We start from the raw sequence: 18,956 nt of genomic DNA on the forward strand, positions 1-18,956 counted from the left end.
CGCCTCCAACACAACATAGGTCCAAGTCTAGGCAGGTTAAATGTCATGTCTGTGAAAGGTTTCATATGATATAGAATTCAAAGTCACAGTTCTTTTAACAGAAATGTGTGCAAAAGCGCTGAAGGATGTTAGCCGTGGCCTTGCGCTTGGTTATTGGGTCCTTTAATGTCCGCAGACTTCAAGGCCGGGGACAACATCTGATTTTTCGGCCTGTCAGAAGGCCAGTCATCAGAAGCAGCCTTGCTCGCCTCGGCCCACCTCTTTGATCGATGGCCTTTCACTTTCAGTAATTATACCAGACAGGACCGACGGGCTGGTGACGTTGTAGACTGCCACAAAGATCAAGGTGCATAGAGCTTAAACTTTAGTTGTGTCTTAAATCCTGAGGTCTCATTAATCTGGGATGCATATTTGATTCATTTGCCTAATCTCTGCATGTCACTTTCAGTTTCTTCATTTTCACTGTCTACCACTAGCAAATCAATTTAAATGTTATTTTTCCGGTAATATATAGCCTAATAGAGTGGTACCGTGACCTGTGACTTGCGAGTGACCTGACTTGCTAACTTTTCAAGGTAGGAACAATTGCTTTTCCATTTTTTATTTTTTTTTCATTGAATCTCGGGCAAAAATTGGAGATACGAATTCTCGGGAACTCGACTCACTTCACAACAGGCAGCAGTCAAATTAAACCGCTAATATTATTGCACCTTACTGAGTCACTTACTGTAGTTGTGAAACTCATCCTCGTTTGTGTCTTTATGTCTGTATTATACTGCCACCTGGTGGCCTCGGCGCACCAACCAAAATGACTAACATCATTTCCATACATTTCCGTAGGGAAAGACGATTTTGGTCATGGAATGAATTAAACGTGTAAGTCAAAACACCACCGTATAATCAATTCTTCATTACTGTTAAGCGGTTGAAGCGCTGACCATGCCTAATTAAAATATGAATGAACTTGACAGTTATTGCTTTTGCTATTAAGTAAACATTCGCACCACGGTTCCTCCCCAGCTTATTTTCTGATGGCACTATCCATTATTCATTATGCACATGCCCGATCCTTTATGACTGAACACGTCGATGTGCACGCCTGAGTACAATGGTGGGTGGGTTAGGGGGGGGTGTGGGGAATATGGCGGCAAATGGCTGTATATATTATGCAACAGCCATACATTTGCAGTCTTCCATAGTTCATGATGCAGCAAGGAATAACCATTACAGATCTGCCTGTCGGGCCACGACACGGCACAACAGACAAGTTGCTTCACGGGCTGGATCATGCTTTTAATGGGCTTTTCATGGCACCCAACAATAACGGTGCCTGCCACATAAATGAACAACCTGTTGCCCCATAATTGAGCAACCTGCTGCCAATTTAATTATTGTTTCCCCAAACAATATTTCAAATTAAATCCAAAGCCTAAAAACAATAGCAAAATCTCAGTGTGTGTTCCTGATGGCCATTAAGACTAACCAATGAATTCCTAATATGATGGGGTGCTTTGGAAAAATCTATTCTAAATGTAATTTCACTTGATTAAGGCTGAATTAAACACACCGGGTGGTTACCTTATCATTTTTAAGTTATCTTTAGTATAATACTACTGATCGTCTGATTTTCTCCATATAGAAAGCATGTTTGAGAAATAACTGTTCCTGTTTGTGAATGCAGACAGATTACATTTGAGTACCCTGATACAAGTGTACTCTCATTTTAGATTACCACAATTACAATCCTGGCCCTGCCAGATGCTTGCAAGCCCAGGGCCTGATTAAATTATAAGGCAGAAGGTGTTAAAGTGAAGCGAGGACAAATAGACACAAAGACATGGGTTTCTACAATAAATATAGACCGATGTGTTTTGTTTTGTTTTGTTTTTTTGTTGTTGTTTTTTTACAGCTGTTACTGATTAGTAGTCAAGGACAGGCTGATAACCAATATTTGGAGCTGACGCTCACTTTTACTAAAAGGGAAAATATTGATGTAAAAATAGGAAAAAATACAAACTAAACAATTTTTTTAGATTTGCGAAATGTTGATGTTTTTTGACAGTAGACATTTTTGTTTCCAAAATTCTACCCAAAAGTTCAAGAAGCGCTCAGTCATAAATAAAATCTTGAACAAGTAGCTCCCCTTTGTACAGTAAATAAAGTTTTCTAAATGTCAAAATATTTGAAGTGCTAATTTTTTTTATTAATTTCGCAAAAAAAAAAAAGGAGGTGCAGGAGGTCCAGGGTCAGCAGTATTGCTTATAAAGCTTTTTATTTATTAAATTATTAAATAAAATTAAATATAAAATTTTAATAAACAGTTCTGTGAAGTGAACGCAACATGTAAATTTAAATTACTATTATCATACATCACATTTTGTAAAAAAAAAAAAAAAAAAAGAAGAAGAAAAAAAAGGGAGGCCCATGCCAATATTCGTCAAAATGCTGAATATCGGTGCCGGCATCTTTATTCTTGAGTTATTTGTTGGGCGTTAAGCTGACTTTTTGTATTACTTTATAACAGTCAATAACTGATTGCTTCTAGTACTGATAGTTTATGTATTTCATTAAAATCAGACAATTTACCCCCCCCCCCCCCCCACAAAAAAAAACTGACAGTGTATTCTGAAAGTTTGCCACCACTACACACAAATTAGTCTTATTTTATTAGTGGGAAAAAGTTGTATTGCTTAATATGTTCCAACACCAAACGGGTCCGAACGTGTAAACACATTTAAAAACAGCTGAGAGGTCAGCAGACCTTCAGCATCCTTCTGTTTGGCACCCCCTTCATTCAATATGAATTTGCTCCATCTGGTGGGCCCGCGAGACATCCCTCCTCACAGCGCTGTCAAAGAACATTCAGAATTTAGGAGGAAAACGCAGCTCGACTCAAAGCCAAATAAGTTTGTCGACATTTTTAGTAAGCCCTTTGCAAAGCAAGGGGTTAAACAATTCTATGAGACTCTTCCTCCAGTGCCATTGATTTGGCCGCTTCACTGCGGGACCTCCCTCAAGTGTCCCATCAGGGTCTCCAAAGGCCGTCCCTTTCTCTCTCTCCTTCACCTTTCAGCCTCCTCCTTCCCTCCACTGTCTCCCAAGATTAATAGCTTTCCGCCTCACTCATCACAACATTCCGTCACCATCTTCTCCCAGGACTAAAACGCCAGGCTTGACGATTTTCTTGACCCTCGCTGTCCTACCTTCCATGCATCACTTTGCATGTCATTTCAACTTTGCTTCTTATCGCTAATGGAAGTCAGTTTTTGCCGTTGTACTCTTAAATTGCATTGCTCTACATTTAAGTGGAGCCTTAAAGGTAAAAACAAAACAAAAAAAAACAGCAATCCTATTTGATGCTTGTTTTTATCCATCATTCCATTTCAAAACTATTTTGCCCCATAAGCACAGTTAATTCATTGATTCCAGCTGATCTGAGATTTGTGAAAACTTGGAATATGCTGGAGCAACAATCCCCAAAAAAATCTGTCCGGTTTCCCAATTTCATAACCTTAGTGTTGAAACGCACTTTTTGAACACAATGTCTAGCTAAGACTTTCTGAAACGTATGAACTCTGACTTTGGCCTTGTGCAATGTGTTGATGTATCCTGATGTAGCAAACCTCTTAACTGGAATATTTTGTTTTTGTTTTGAAAAATAGAATAGAAGCATTTTTCAGTTAGGATCAGTTTGTTTGTTTGTTAAGTATTATGAACAATAGAGCAATTGCACACATTTGACTGTTTAACCCAGCCACTGCTATTCCTGGGAACTTTGTCTTTTCTGTAAACACATTTTGCCTTTGATATTTTGTCCTTTGATATTTTGTCCTATGAAGTGTGTGTATTTAACAAAATCTGTTATGTATTTTAGGGAATAGCCACTATTTTTTTTATGTATAAATACGTTCTAGTTAAATATTACCATGCCCCCAAAGACGTATTTATACGTTTTTTAAATGCTTGTCTTAATGCTAGACTAAAGAAGGCTTTGATGCAGCTTCTGAACTGAAGAGAATGCTTGAAACAATTGCAGTTATTACAAAAGCGGCCAGCACAGTATAAGAGCTCAACCAGGGCCATGTTGCAGAAAGCTCTTTCCCCCACTGTTTTAAACAGATTTGTGAATAAGGATGAAATTTAGCTATATTCTAATACTAATTGCTGAAAAACGGAAACAAATAGAAATGTACTTTTTTTCCTGATGAAAGAAGATATTCTAATCTTTCTTTTGGTAGGTTGCATGGTTTTATAGCAATAGAACACAATATTCTGTGGGCCTTGCAAAATCTGTCAAAATCTAGTAAACCAGTCGGGAGCGAAGGTGGTTGCTTCGGTGAAAATGTCTGGGAGTGAATAAGTTAAACACCGTTATTATTCTGAACACAACTGCACCTATAACAGAGACTTCTGTAGTCCCAATTTTCCATTATTGTTCATCTTTGACGGTGGTCTGCCCGCAACGGAGTGCTCTTGTTTTTTCATCATTTCTGGTTAAATGTGGAGCAGCAGAAATGCCATCAATGAAAGACATCAAACATTCATTTATTCTTTCTGTCTTGATCAATCTTGCCTTTGTGTCATTCCGAGTAGATATGATCTCGTCTCTTTGGCAGCAGTTGTCAGTGAGCTGTCAAGACTTGCTCTTTGCCCCCGGGCACCCGAGCCATCTGTTGACTGCATTTCTTTGTCGCCATCTATCAAAACCACAGTTATGTTGCGTATACGCTCATAAGTCTTATGTGCCAGCTGGGTGTCTATTTCCTCCTTGGTAGGATTACAGAAGGAAAGTGGTGCTTGTGTCACTTGGAGGGCCTCCGATGTGGAGCTCGTTGGCAGCCTGCGCGCTATTGATACTTGAATGTAGACGGGTGACGACGGAGGTTTGGGAAAAGATGGACAATTAACTTAATTGACTTGGAGAATTAAAAAGGATGTTATGGAGATGAATCAAACTAATTGAGAAGCAGTGGTTTATAGTTCTGTATAGTGACTGAATAGGTTTTCGTCACTATGCAGCTATTCATTGCACACGCAACAAATTGCCAATCATTAAGTTGCTGAAAAGATGTTAACTAATGAAACAGAGGTCAGAGGCTATCTTGCAAAATGCTGACCAGCTCATCATTAGGATTTGCATTCACATGGTGATGCGTCGCGATGGCTTATCTTATCAGGCTATTAGTTGTCCGTTTAAGGTCACGTCGACTCTTGCAACTTTCACAATACAAAAAAAGCACAGACTTGCTGAGTTATCGCTCCCTTGCAGGAACAGAAGAGATGGACGACAAAGTAGGAGAAGTTAAATATTCATCCAATTATTTAGAATGAGAAAAGTAGCACTCATCAAGCTCTACTTTTACAAACCTTCAGGGTTTAATGTATGACATTAAATGTAATGTATGATTACATCAGGAGATCTCAGTTAGTGACCTGGTATAAAGTATGTACACTATACTAATAGATTATAGACGTTATAAGATACTAGACATGGGATTGTGTTAGAGGCTTTATGAAATTATGCATTGATATAGCTTACTCACAGTTTCCCCCAATTTTTACTTCAATGAAAGCAATTCATGGTGCAGGGTTCACATTTTGAAGCACCAATTTACTTGCCACTGTTCTCTGCCTAAAATTTGAAATTTGAGATTTATTTATTTTTTTTCAAAATCTCATTGATGTCGTACCGTAAAGGAATTTTGGGGCACTGCATTGCTTGAATAAATGATTATTTTTTTCTTTTTAAGTATAAAACATTCATTCTTACCAATAGTAAGTCATGTTCTAGCAGTTAACATGTTTCCTTATATAGATTTGTCTGATCATTTTCTGCAATTCCCATATACACCATATGCTTGTCGTCAAACTTTACAATCCACCCCCGCTCTGGTTAGAGCACGTACTTATGAATCCTTTATCTAATACACTCTGTTCCCTTGTACTTCTCCGTCATGTCATGTAAGGTCTGTACTAGCAGCAAATGAATGATCTTGAAAAGTGCGAGGAACCCGTGTGAGCCAACGCAGCGTCTGGAATGATGAAGGCCACGACATCAACAGCGGGTCTGTGTTCTCTGCTGGCAGGGGCCCACACTGCAGCCTTTGTGTGCGGGCTCACCAAGCCCCATCGGGATGGGTCAACGGCTGCCCAAAACGACACGCGCGCTTATTTCATCCCGGGGTCCTAATGCAGGGTAAACTTGCGAGGCTGGTCGCGGGATGCCGATGCAATTAGTGGGCGCTACAGAAAGATAAAAGAATAACATTATTATTTAAAGTTAAGGATGAACAGTGGATTTGTTTTTTTCAATCTTTTTTTTTTCTTCTGGTACATGTCTTAGTTTTGTATTCCACAGGGAGGACATAATCTTTTTTCACACTTTTTTTTGGATTAGCTAATTTTTTGGCTTTTTTGGTGACAATTTTTGTCAGGGCATTTTCCTGTATATTTAAGAGACTCCTGAAAAGCCAAAACTCTTGCAATAGCGCCCCCTTGAAAACTAAAAAAAAAAAAAAAAAGTCTGTGAATCATTTTCACGATCAACATGAAATTGGGTGGACTGGACTATCATAACAGGATGCACAAAAACGTCTCAAGAAGCCTTGCCCGAAATTAAACAGGAAGTCGACCTTTTTGTTTTGATTGAAGCAGCCATTTTGGGCAAATTTCAGGTGCACTAGACACGTTAAAATGTATTTGTCCTTTTGAGAAACTCTTCTGGTGCATATGTATACATTACGTCTGGTGGGATAAACTGTCTGAAAGCAGACATCCATATGCACACTTGAACCTAATCTAATGAATAAATGCACCTGACTTTGTCACTCAAACAGCCCCAAACTTGTTATTATTCACTACATTTCGATTTCAACTGAGACATTTTCAATAAAAATCAAGTTGGTCTTGATGTTGCCCTAATGTGTAGTTTAGTCTTTTGGAAGTACGCACACACAAAAAGGTCATATGTAGTTATTTACCATTAATAAATAGCGCTGCAGCTGGAGCTAATGCAGCAAAGCACACGCTATCGGTCCTGCTGTCACATTTCGTATCACAGATTTTTGGCACAGAACCCCAAGCATCTGCTAATCGCCCTGATCCTTGAGTGGAATTGCTCCTTCATATCACATTAGACACTCCTCATTTTGTATCAAGTCCCAGCCCTCATACGAAATGTGCCTTTCCTTCAGTCACGGAACCAAATGAGCTCGGTCCTTCAGGAAAGCCTACGCATTGTTATTAAAGCACACGCTCATGTGCAATTGTTGGGAGCCTTTTACTTCCAGCTCACAAGTGAATGAAATATTTAGAACGTACACATCAGCACTGGACTTGTACTTTTCTCTCTATAAATACATGATTACAAAAAAAAAAAGTACATTCTTGAAAATGGGCATTCGACTCAATTTTCTTTATGAACTATGGATTAAATTGGAAAATTAACACTCAATTAAGTATACTTTTTTTTTGAGGAAGTCAACCTTAAACATTTCTTGACAATAATATGTTATTTGTGAACTCACTAGTCTAATTATGACATTCATTTGTGGAATGTGAGTTATACAGCAAAATGCAGCTGTTTTTATCCATCTCAGGGGGCGGCCATTTTGCCACTTGCCACTGAAGATGAGGCAACGACCAATCGCAGCACGCCTGTTTTCTGAAACTGAGCTGTGATTGGTTGTTACCTGAGAGCTGAGCAACTGTGATGTCATTTTCACCCTGCAGCAAGTGGCAAAATGGCAGCCTTATTCCACTAACGCAATATTAACCAGAATAATAACCAATATTACAATAATATAATAACAATAATAATAATAATTTTAACAAAAATCCAGGTTTCAACACAGAACTGAACTGTTGATATCTGTTAACCAGCCAACAGTTATTTTTCATTATTTTCAGCCAGGCATGTCTTGGCAAGTTCCCGCTCATGAGGATCCTGTACTATTAGTCCCTCAACGAAATAAACAATTAGACGCAGAATTGTTGATGGCTGCACTCGAGCGAGGTAGCTCATTTCCTCCATGCGAATATTTCAGCGGAATGATTGTGAGCAGAAGCTGCTATTTGGCTTGCTGTCCATTTGCCGCCACGGTCAGACTAAATAATAAACTTCATATTTCCATTCAACCGGCCGGCATTGTATTTATTACTCGTTTTCATCATTGAGTCAATTGACAGTTTTAGTTGACGCTGAAGGGATGCTGCCACTCGCGTGGAACATTTGTTTCGCCTCGTCCCCACCTGCTTAGCAATATGGCCTTCTGGCTGTTCAGAAAATGGAGGAGTGTGAAAATTATTGGCGAGCAGATTGTACGTGTACAACATTGGGTACATCTGCACATGCTTATAATGAGTTCCACAAGAACTGTATCCGTAATTTTTGCATAATATATTCTCATTCTTATTATTATTAAAGAGAACAAGGATTATGGGTGTCCTGATCCAATCTTGACATTAGTCCGGTAATAGCAGGAAAAAAAAAGAGTATCGGATTATGTCTGTCTATCTCCAAAATCTGCTATGAAGCAGCCCTATGTAACCCAAAAGTTTGGAAAAAATGAGTCATACTGTTATTTGTTTGAATAATATCACTTGATCAAGCCTCTTCTAACGTTTCATGCTTAAAAAAAAAGAAGAAAAAAAAGAAGAAAAGCGTGTATCAGGACACCCCTAATAAGAATCAATTTTTTTTTGTGGTGAGCGAGTACCGATACCAAGTATCAGGCCAATGCCCAGCCTTACTTCAAGATATTGTTACTCTTTTGGCCATTTTACGATCAGGAACTAAAAATGAGAAGAACAGGAAAATGCTATATTGGATATTTTTGGAAAATGATCTGTCTTTTTTTCAATTTTATTTTTATGTATCAAAAGTACTAGTGGTATCGATGATTACTCGAGAGTTTTGTATTCGTACTAGTATCGGTCTGAAAAAAGTGGTATCGAATGAGGGTGCACCGATCGAATGACCTGGAGATTTATCGGCCTAATTTTGGTGGATCAGTGATCGTCCGATCCCTTAAAAATAGGCCGATCTTTGCCGCCAATCTTTTCCACCGATCTCATCTCACTCCTGAAAAGTCTGAAAAAGTCAGCCACTGTCCTCTTCTGCTGAAATGACTCATAGGTTTGTGCAGTTAAAACAACCAATTTGTATTATTTCACAGATATTTTTCCAATGTTTTCCACAAAAACAAGATTGGAACACTGTGTACGTGAACGCTGCTTGTTATGAAAAAAAAATTCTTTAGATGTAGTGTTTCTTCTATTTTTGTTGTCTTGGGGAGGGTGAAATATTGAAAGAAGCAGCTATCAGTTTCTGATGATGCAATGCAATTGTACGCCACCGCAAACAACAACAACCACAGTAGTAAACGCCTAACATCATATTAATACCTCGCTGACAATGTCTGAGCATTGATCGATACATCGGTACTGCTCTTTTATTGGAGCTCGTAATTCACTGAAGTCTGTGACTTAATCCCATGTGACATCCAAGCATTTAAAGTCAATTCCATCTGATATTAGTTTAAAAAAAAGTGTATACTGCATTTCTAGCCGGGCAGAGCGGTCTGAGCTTCTATTCCATTTCTAAGTTGAAGCTGACAGCTGTATGTGCGAAGCATCCTGGCCCATTTCTACCCAGAGGCTTCCCTGTGGATGTTGCATGCTAGTAGGATCCATTGAGGGACTTTACCCTGGGTCGGCGCACTGACAGGAAGCCCCGTGCGTGCGTGCGTGCGTACGTGCAGTGTTGGATTCCTTGTGGCAGATGAGCTCCCTCAGGTCGCCTCGGGCTGTTAGAGTAAACATAGCAGAGGGTAAGAAAAGCCCTGTCAGTCCGAGGCATCGCCATTAAAATCAAAATGATAAAGTGACTTGTCGGAAATGAAAAGAGTACAACGTGATGGTTGGGGGACTTTTCCGCTGTGAACTTAAAACTGGCCAAAGGTGCGTTTAAAATTCATACTAAAGTGTCAGCTGGGTGGTACTGTGTTGGATGTCTCAGTGAGCAGGATGTAAATGAGAGCAGGGAGGTAGAAGGAGGGGAGCCGGACAGACGTTCCAGATGTGAGACGGCCTCTCGGCTCCACTGTTTACATTTTCCTGTCTAACAGGAGCGTATTTTTAAGCGTTGCCTGTTTTTGTTCTCTTTGCAGGTGCTGGGGAGTCTGGAAAGAGCACCATTGTCAAGCAGATGAAGTGAGTGCCTTTTATTTGACTGTGAGACCGACGTGCCAACCGTCAGATCACTCTGCTGACCTGAAAAGAGTGTTTCAGTTGAAAATCTTTATTGATTATATAGTTTGTCGAGTATGAGAACAAACTGAAGCACTTCCTGTTTCTGTTGCTTGTCCTCCTACGGCCCTCTCCTGGCGTCCTGGCCTGTCTCCCGCTATCTCCTCCACACACACACACACACACCGTATCCTGCTTGAGCAACTGTGGCTTTTTCTAGATACCACCTCGTACCCCTAGCGGCTCTGGAAAAAAAGTGCAAAACCCAGCCAGCCCATCTAGGACAAGTAGAAAGAAAGCTACACTGTAAAAAAAAAAAATGGGGAGTGATATTTACTTGAAAAAGCCTAGTAAAGGTTGATGCACTCAGAAATTCTAAGTACATTTTAAAAGGAGTTTAACTAGAATAACTGATGTGAAAAAAAAATACATATTAAAAGATTTTTTTAAATATTTATTTATTATAAATATATATTATAAAAATATTACAAATATTTTTTTAATTTCCTCTTCTTAACCACTACTCCGTCCCATTTGATCAACAGTCGGGGGCGGGGGGGGTCTCAATAGTTCTTTCTTCCTAACTGGACAAGTTGACATCCCAGAAGTGTTAAGAGTTAAACTGGCATTATTGGCTTTATCTTTGGCGAATTGTACTCTTGTCTCTTTGTGTGTCTACAATAGAGCTGAATTATTTTTGAAATTTCATCTAATTGATTTTTCCCCGCTCAATATTGCAGTTTAATTTGCAAAAAAAAAAAATAAGATCCTCTTCCCAGGAGCAATAAACTAATCTAAATTACAATTAGCGATATCATATTTACTATACATAAATGTTTTGGTTTTATGCCAGAATAAAGGCAACTGAACCATGAATTAATATCAAACTCATTAAATGTATCTACTTGAATTACAGTTGTTGAACAAAAATGCAAATGTAATCATTGAAAGAGTTTTTCGCCCGTAGATTGGACTCCTCCTCCCCTGAGGCTCATGCCAAGGAATGTCCCTGCTATGATAATTGCATTTGGAAGTGCTCATAAATGAGCTAATTTATATTTTAGCAATACTAAAATCCTTTAAAAGGACCCCAACTGCCATGACAAGTTTGCTCTGTATTATCTTTTTGGTTGTTACTAACATAACTATGAGATTTATTCATTTTCATTTTAATACATATTGTAGAAACTTTATTTGGACTTACGTTATCTACGTGGCAACACATTCGGTGCGTAGTGACGTAAAATGACGGCTGACTCTATGCCGAACAATATGAAACGCCTAAGAAAGCCAAGGTAAGTCTCCGTAGCGTTCCTAAAGAAGACGATCAAAACTCTTTAGGAACGCTACGAGGCTTACCTTGTTTTCTTTATGAGCGTTTCACATTGCAATAACAATTCAAATAAAAATTCTACAAATGAATTAAACTGGAAATTATTTTTGAAAAACGAATCTTCATAGTTATGTTGGTAACAACCAAATAAATAATAGAACAAACTTGTCATGACAGTCGCGATTCCTTTTAACATCTACAATTAAACCTGTCACTTGTGAAGATAAACTGAAGAAATGCAAATGAACTGCATTTTGGTGAGCGATCATAAAATCCACAAATGATTCATTTAAAACGTTTATTAATCAAGCACTTCAGATACATTTTAACAATGTTTTTGACATAACACTAAATTTTCAATAATGAAAACAGTATGCTGCAGCTGAATAAGCATATAACACTAATATTTTTCAACAACGGCAAGAAAACCAATTTCAAATCCTCCCCAAATGTGACAGTTAATCCTTCGTGCGCTGGTGTTTTAAATTGCGTTAACGACATGACGGTGTGTTTGCAGCATGAGTCACAATCAAGCCAATCAAAGCGACACTTGACAAAATATTATTTGGGGGGGTGGGGGGGCTTTCAATCTTCTATTCCGTCTTGTGGCTTCTCAGCGGGCTCGCTTGCATTTTAATGAGCTTTCATTTAGTGCATGGCTCACGATTGAGCATTCTGGTTTTGCTGCCGGTCTCGGGATGATGACAAACCAGAGTGGATGCTTATTTTAGCAGCTCCTTCTTCCTGTCAGTCTCCTCACCTGCGCTCGGAAGTAGGAAAACACCGAATGTTTATTTCGGGGCCAGCATGTCAGGACACCTCCAGCATATCACAACTGTGACATTGTTTATGGTCTTGGTTTTATTGTTTTTTTTGATACAGTGGGGCCTTGAGATACAAGTTTTTAATGTGCTGACCACGCTCACATCTCAAATCATCCTTCCCTCCATTCATCTGTCGCACCCTCTACTTTATTGTACTTCATAAAAATAATACAAATATGAGATAATTGATTAATTAATTGTGATTGATTGATTAATTAATTGTAATGGACCTTTGGCCTTCTAGGGGCAGTATAATACAGAATGTGGATATACAAGGAGGTGGTCAAAAAATGTCACAAAAGCAGATTAGTCATGGAAAAGAGACAGACAAAATGTGTTGCTTCATAGCTTGTGTTTAAGTATCCATTGCTTAAGGCAGTGATGGGAAACTTAAATAATGTAGGGCAGGGCTATCCATACTACGGCCCGGGGCCATTTGTGGCCCACTATCCAATTTTCAGCGGTCCATGACATATACTAAAAATGACAATTTGACACGACCCACTAGGTTAGTTAAAAAAAAAAAGAAGAAGAAGCGGAAGGGTGTAAAAATAAAAAAATTATGATAAATAATAAACAAACAAATGAATACATAAATAGGTGCCACTACAACAAAATGAACAAATAAAGTGATTTATATACTGTAAAGCTTTTAATAGGCAAAGATACAAATAAACTATTTACAACTAAAAGAACTCAAATTTTCTTCAAGAACATTGTAGTGAATAAAGATAATTCAATTTTAGAAGCAAAAATAGTTATACTACATTGTGCTCTGTGTCAAGGTCTGATTTATGCTAATATTAATGATGGTCCTCAAGGAACTGTCATCTGTCTGCAATTTTCTCTTGTATTGGTTCTAAATGTAGAGATGAGATACAAGGCTGATGGCCACCCCAAAATTTCTTAACTATTTGTCTTATCGCCTTTAAAAAAGCAACACTTTCAGTTTACGTTGATTTATGGCGCTGCCATATGGACAAAGTTGGTAACGTTATGCCTGAAGGAAGACCACGTTTCTCATGAGGACAAGCACATTGCGTCATTTTTGAGCTCACGACGTTCAAATTGACTTCCGTCTTTGTAATGAATGGGTAAAGCGGCAAGTGACGTATGTCATAAAACAGTCAGCACATTTGTAGTTTTTTGTGTGACAGTGTTCCTACCATCCTCCTCAAAGTTGCTTAGTGCCAGTAAAAATGATACAGATCCCCCTCAGGCCATGGCAAAGGTACCATTCAACTAGTTTTAAGTCAATGTTTCATCAGAAGAGTTATGAAAATATTTTATTATTGTTGAAAAGTTCCTTAGTGCTACTTTAATAGAAAGTGGTTATGTAATGGTTTATCAAATTAAATAGTAAACAGTATACAGTATAATTGATTGATTGATTTTTAGCGTGTTCAATAAATTAGTCAGTCAGTTTTGCTCGCAAGTTAAAGCGACAACAAAAAACAGCCTAACAACTGCTCATATCTAAAAAAAAACCTCGTAATTCGAGGCACCACTGTTTTATGAAATTAAGAAGACTTTTTTTTTTTTTTGCATAATCCTGCAAACACTAGCTCATGTGGAATATCTTCAATAAAAACAAACAAAATCTTGTTTTACAAGATTTACTTTTTATAGTGCAGTTGAAAAAAAAAAAAAATTGAGGGGGTTTGCCAATTTGCTCATAACACTCCAACAAGTCCCATTTTGCGTGTTTGTTAGTCTGCCATGTTTTTTTTTTTTGTTCTCTAGCTTGATATAAACCTGTCACCTTTAAATCCCCGAGCCCATGACTTGGCGCCTCATCCCAATTGATCCGTAAGAATTCTGTCGATTGTGTTTAATGGATTGTTGAATCATCGCGTCTTCAGGCAATTGAAGCAAAATGGAGTGCACGACTTGGCTTTAACCAGCAGATGAGCTGTTGATTCAGTCTCACAACATGACAAGTGGCAACTCCTCCAAGCGGCAGTATTTTTGCCTTCCCACAAAATTGGCATCGAAACAGCATGCTAGAGACTTTCCCACCCGTTAATTTATTTCGCCCATTGTCCATCAAGAAAATGCCATTAATGTCATTGTCGGATCATGCATTCAAATTAATGCTTCCTTGGCATTCTAACCTCCTTTCTGGTGTTGCTTTACAGGATTATCCACGAGGACGGCTACTCAGAAGAGGAGTGCAAGCAGTACAGAGCGGTCGTGTACAGCAACACCATCCAGTCCATCATGGCCATCATCAAAGCCATGTCCAACCTCAAGATTGACTACGAGGAGGCTGGACGGGCGGTAGGGCTTTAATCATGACTCAGTCTTATGTTGTGATTGATCTGGGATATGATATGACAAGCTGCTGGAAGGGCCCGAGCAATGTGAAGCTCACCTGTTGCGTCATAAGAATAAGGCGTTAAAACACATCTTCAGGGAACCTGCTGCAGCGCAGTGTCATTTATCTTCTGGGCCCAGCAATATAATCTCTTCTAATCGCCATCAAAGCCGCTCTCTTGCCTTCATCTTTAACACTCATATCGTGCCCCGGGGATTTTTGTGCTGCGGAATTTACACAGCGATGATTCTCTCTCAAAGAGAAACGTGACAGTCCCCGCCAGGAAATCAAGTGTGTCGTATTGTAGGTTCCGTAGACCGAGTCCTTCGGAGTGCTGCATGTTCTGTCCCTGCACGTGTTCCTGTGCCTATTCGAGAGAGTGTAAAGGATAACCTTTCAACGGGCGACCGCCCGGGGACGCGCTGAAAGGATGCGGAAAATACATGAATACCTCTCAGCAGTAAAGAAAGAAAGAAGAAAATATATTGAACATGATAGAGTGCTGCTGTGACATGCTATGTGGTATTCACACTCGCAGTTTAAAACTGTAATAGAAAAACAAGACTTCCTTTCATTTGTTTAAATTTGTCATCTTAATTGATCAGAACTGACAGCCTGCTAGCACATTTTCACAGATGCACTGCAGATGTTGAAAGTTGGACCGTCTCCTTTAATTGTAACGTCTCAAAATTTCCAAATTTACAATCATGTTGTATGTACCCCCACTTGTCTAAACACGGCATTCTGATTGATATTGCGTTTGTGGGATTTTAATTAGGCAGCACATTCCATATGTTTTTAATCCATCTCAGGGGGCGGCCATTTTGCCTCGTACAGCCACTTGCTGTCGACTGAAAATGACATCACAGGTGCTTAGGGCTTCAGTAACGACCAATCACAGCTTGCCGGTTTTCTGAGATTGATCATGTGACGTTTGCAAGCTAAGCCGTGATTGGTCGTCAACTGAGCCCTGAGCAGCTGCGATGTCGACAGCGGGTGGCAAAATGGCCGCTGTCAGATGGATAAAAACGGGTGGATTTTGCTGCTTTATTCATATTCCACAAGAGCAATATTAGTCAGAATATATTTTTTTAGCTAGTGGACTACATAAAACATACACTGTAAAAACAGTAGTGTCAAAAAATAACCCAGCTAGGGGTCAAAATGGACCGATCCTCTATTTTGGTCGATTTGAATCAACTTTGAGGGAAGAAATGGGTCTTTCAGCGTATAACAACTCTTAAATATTGGTCAGATCCTTTATTTAGGTTAAAAAATTGGGTCTTTTTATATAAAACAACCCAGAAAGTTGGGTCAAATTTTTGATCCATAATTGGGTTACTTTTGACCCAACTGTTTTTTTTTACAGTGTATTAAAAAAATATGGGGGTTGACTTCCCCTTTAATAGCTGAGAGTTGTTAACGCTGAAATGGTGATGTAACTTAGTGAACTAAGAACTTGATAGAATTGTACACCTTGAATTATTTTAAAATATTAGTTTAAAGAAAATTGCAGTAATCCCCCTCATACTCATGGTTCACTAGTCACAAATTCACCTCTTTTTTTTTTGTACGTATGCCATATGTTTGACCTGTTATAAATGGTCTAAAATAACATTTCCTCAAATTGTTTTGGTGTCTATTGACACAAGAAGTTAATAGTTGATTATTATTATTTATTTTTTATCAATACTTGCCTTTTGCTTCAGTTCAGTGATGTGTTCAAATGGACACTTCTTTGCATCAACCAGATGCATCTTAATTGATTAAAAAAAAAAAAAACATATATCTTGTGTGCTTGATCCAGCAGTTCGGAACATTTTTGACTAGTTTCACGTAAACACTTATTTTGACAGATTGATACAGAAACAAATTGGTTCAGTCTCTCAGTGCAGCCCGGTCCGTTCATAAGGACGCATAGTAAATCCAATTGAGGCAACAGTCGGAAGGTCCCCCCCCCCCCGCTATACTCTCATTCTTGATTTGAAAAGCATCATTAGTCCTGATTGCGTGCTCATATTGCTTCATTAAGGTTAATTCCGCATCTCTTCATCCCCGAGAATGTCATCCTGCAATGCCTCAGCAGTAATTTGATGTGTTTGTTTTGTGTTGTCAGGACGACGCCCGCCAACTGTTTGCCCTATCTGCAGCCGCCGAGGAGCAGGGCATCTTGCCGGACGACCTGTCAAACGTCATCCAGCGACTGTGGGCCGACGGCGGCGTCCAGAGCTGCTTCACACGAGCCCGAGAGTACCAGCTCAATGACTCGGCTTCCTAGTGAGTGACCATTTCATCTAGTCGGTTGGATATCCCAGCTAACTGGGTGAGAGGCAGATTACAGCCAATCACAGGGCACGTACTGTATAGCGAAATACATTTCGAGTGTTTAATTAACCTAACAAGCATAAATGTGATCATCCTTCAAAATTCTCAGTTTTTGCTTTGTAATCTACGGAAGCGTATTGCATTCACTTGGGGGAAAAAAAAAACCTCCTGTTTTTCTTACTAATTTTTTTGGGTTGCTTTGTTTTTTTGAGTATTTTTTTTTCTTTCTTGTTATTCTGACTAATTTTTTTGGGTTGCTTTGTGTTTTTTCTCTCTTGTTTTTCTGACTAATTTTTTGGGGTTGCTTTGTTTTTTTGAGTAATTTTTTTTCTTTCTGTTTTTCTGAATATTTTTTCAGTTTTACTGAAAAAAAAATTGTCAAAAAAAATATTCAGAAAAACAGAGGAAAAAAAAATATTTAAAAAAACAGAAAAAAAATTATTCAGAAAAACAGAGGGAAAAAAATATTTTAAAAAACAGAAAAAAGATTATTCAGAAAAACAAAGGGAAAAAAATTATTTAAAAAAACAGAAAAAAAGTATTCAGAAAAACAAAGGGAAAAAAATTATTTAAAAAAACAGGACTTTTTTCTTTTTTTTTCAAATGAATGCTACGCTTCCATAGTAATCTGTACATTTACTCTTTTTTTTTTTCTCTCGCTTCTGGGTGTAATCTGTACATTTACATTGCATGGCTTCTGCTTGCGTTATCATGTCAGATCAGGCATCCTCATATCTGAATTACCTCAGTGACCCCCATCTCTAAGCACTCCATTAGTGGAAGTATAATAACAGAGCACCTAGGGTAATAATAGTGAGAGGTTGCTGGTGATGAAGGTTGCGCCGCTGTCTGAAATGGGCGAGGGAAGAAAAAAAAACAGGAATAAAAGAAACTCATCTTGGTTTCCTTGCTGTGCAACAGGGATTAGTGCTCATCTGTGTTTAATACACAAAGCCTGCGACACATTATGACACCTTTCAGCCAAAGCTGAAATCATGCGGTCCCCTTTTGAAATTCCATTAATCCGTTCCAGCCTTTGTGCTCCTTCTGGTATGCACGCCTTGGCCACAGGGGGGCAGTATAATGCAGTCATGCAGACACAAACGAAGAAGAGTTTACATTAAGTAGTTTAGTTAGTATCGTCTGAAAAGAGGATAGGAAAGAGGAAGAGGCTGCCGACAAGTCATTAATATAAAAATGGAAGAGCAGAGGTCCCAGAATAGAACCCTGTGGTACTTCGCATGTCCATGGCACAGTGTCATGACCATCCATTCATGCACACAAACTTTTGCCTATCATGAATAGAATTCGCAAACCATGTGTATGTTTAGTTCCAGAAAAAAACATAATGTAACAGTTTCTGAAGTAAGATATTATAATTAACAGCATCAAAGGCTTCAGATAAATAAATAAAAAATCATAATTACAATTAGTTATTGTCGAATGCATTATAAACTTTGTCAACTAATTAAAATATAGCCATTTCAGTTAAACACATATTTATAGTGTACAATTGTTCTATTATTAACAGACATAGACATTCATGTATTTATTTTTCTTTGAATAACCGGTACGTTGTCATTAATATATATATATATATATATTTTTTTTTTATGATAAATTATTTTATTAAAATAAGCTGTTTTTGTTGCAATAATGTAACTGTTTATTTCCTGAAATTGGTTGGTTAAAATAAATGTATTCATTTATATGCATATGTAATTTATTAAATGTTTATTGTAAAAAAAAAAAAAAAAGATGTTAAATAGTTTTACATATATACATTTATTTTTTATTTTATTTTATTTTACATAAAAAAAATAATTAACTAATGTAGGTAAATTAATTGTACTTTTTTTTTAAATATATATATATATATATAATTTTACCTACATTTAACATCCCCCTT

General features: G+C 38.1%; 1 protein-coding gene across 1 annotated transcript in view; it reads left to right on the forward strand.

Annotated features, from left to right (window-relative positions):
* LOC144056411 (guanine nucleotide-binding protein G(i) subunit alpha-2-like) overlaps window positions 1–18,956 on the forward strand; it is a 51,105-nt gene that overhangs the window by 27,424 nt on the left and 4,725 nt on the right. Inside the window, exons 2-4 of the mRNA XM_077573215.1 lie at window positions 10,170–10,212; window positions 14,544–14,685; window positions 16,839–16,999. Coding sequence (XP_077429341.1) covers window positions 10,170–10,212; window positions 14,544–14,685; window positions 16,839–16,999 — 346 coding nt within the window. The remainder of the gene's footprint in view (window positions 1–10,169; window positions 10,213–14,543; window positions 14,686–16,838; window positions 17,000–18,956) is intronic.

This window comes from Vanacampus margaritifer, chromosome 8, assembly GCF_051991255.1.
Source record: "Vanacampus margaritifer isolate UIUO_Vmar chromosome 8, RoL_Vmar_1.0, whole genome shotgun sequence".
NCBI classification, from domain to species: domain Eukaryota; kingdom Metazoa; phylum Chordata; class Actinopteri; order Syngnathiformes; family Syngnathidae; genus Vanacampus; species Vanacampus margaritifer.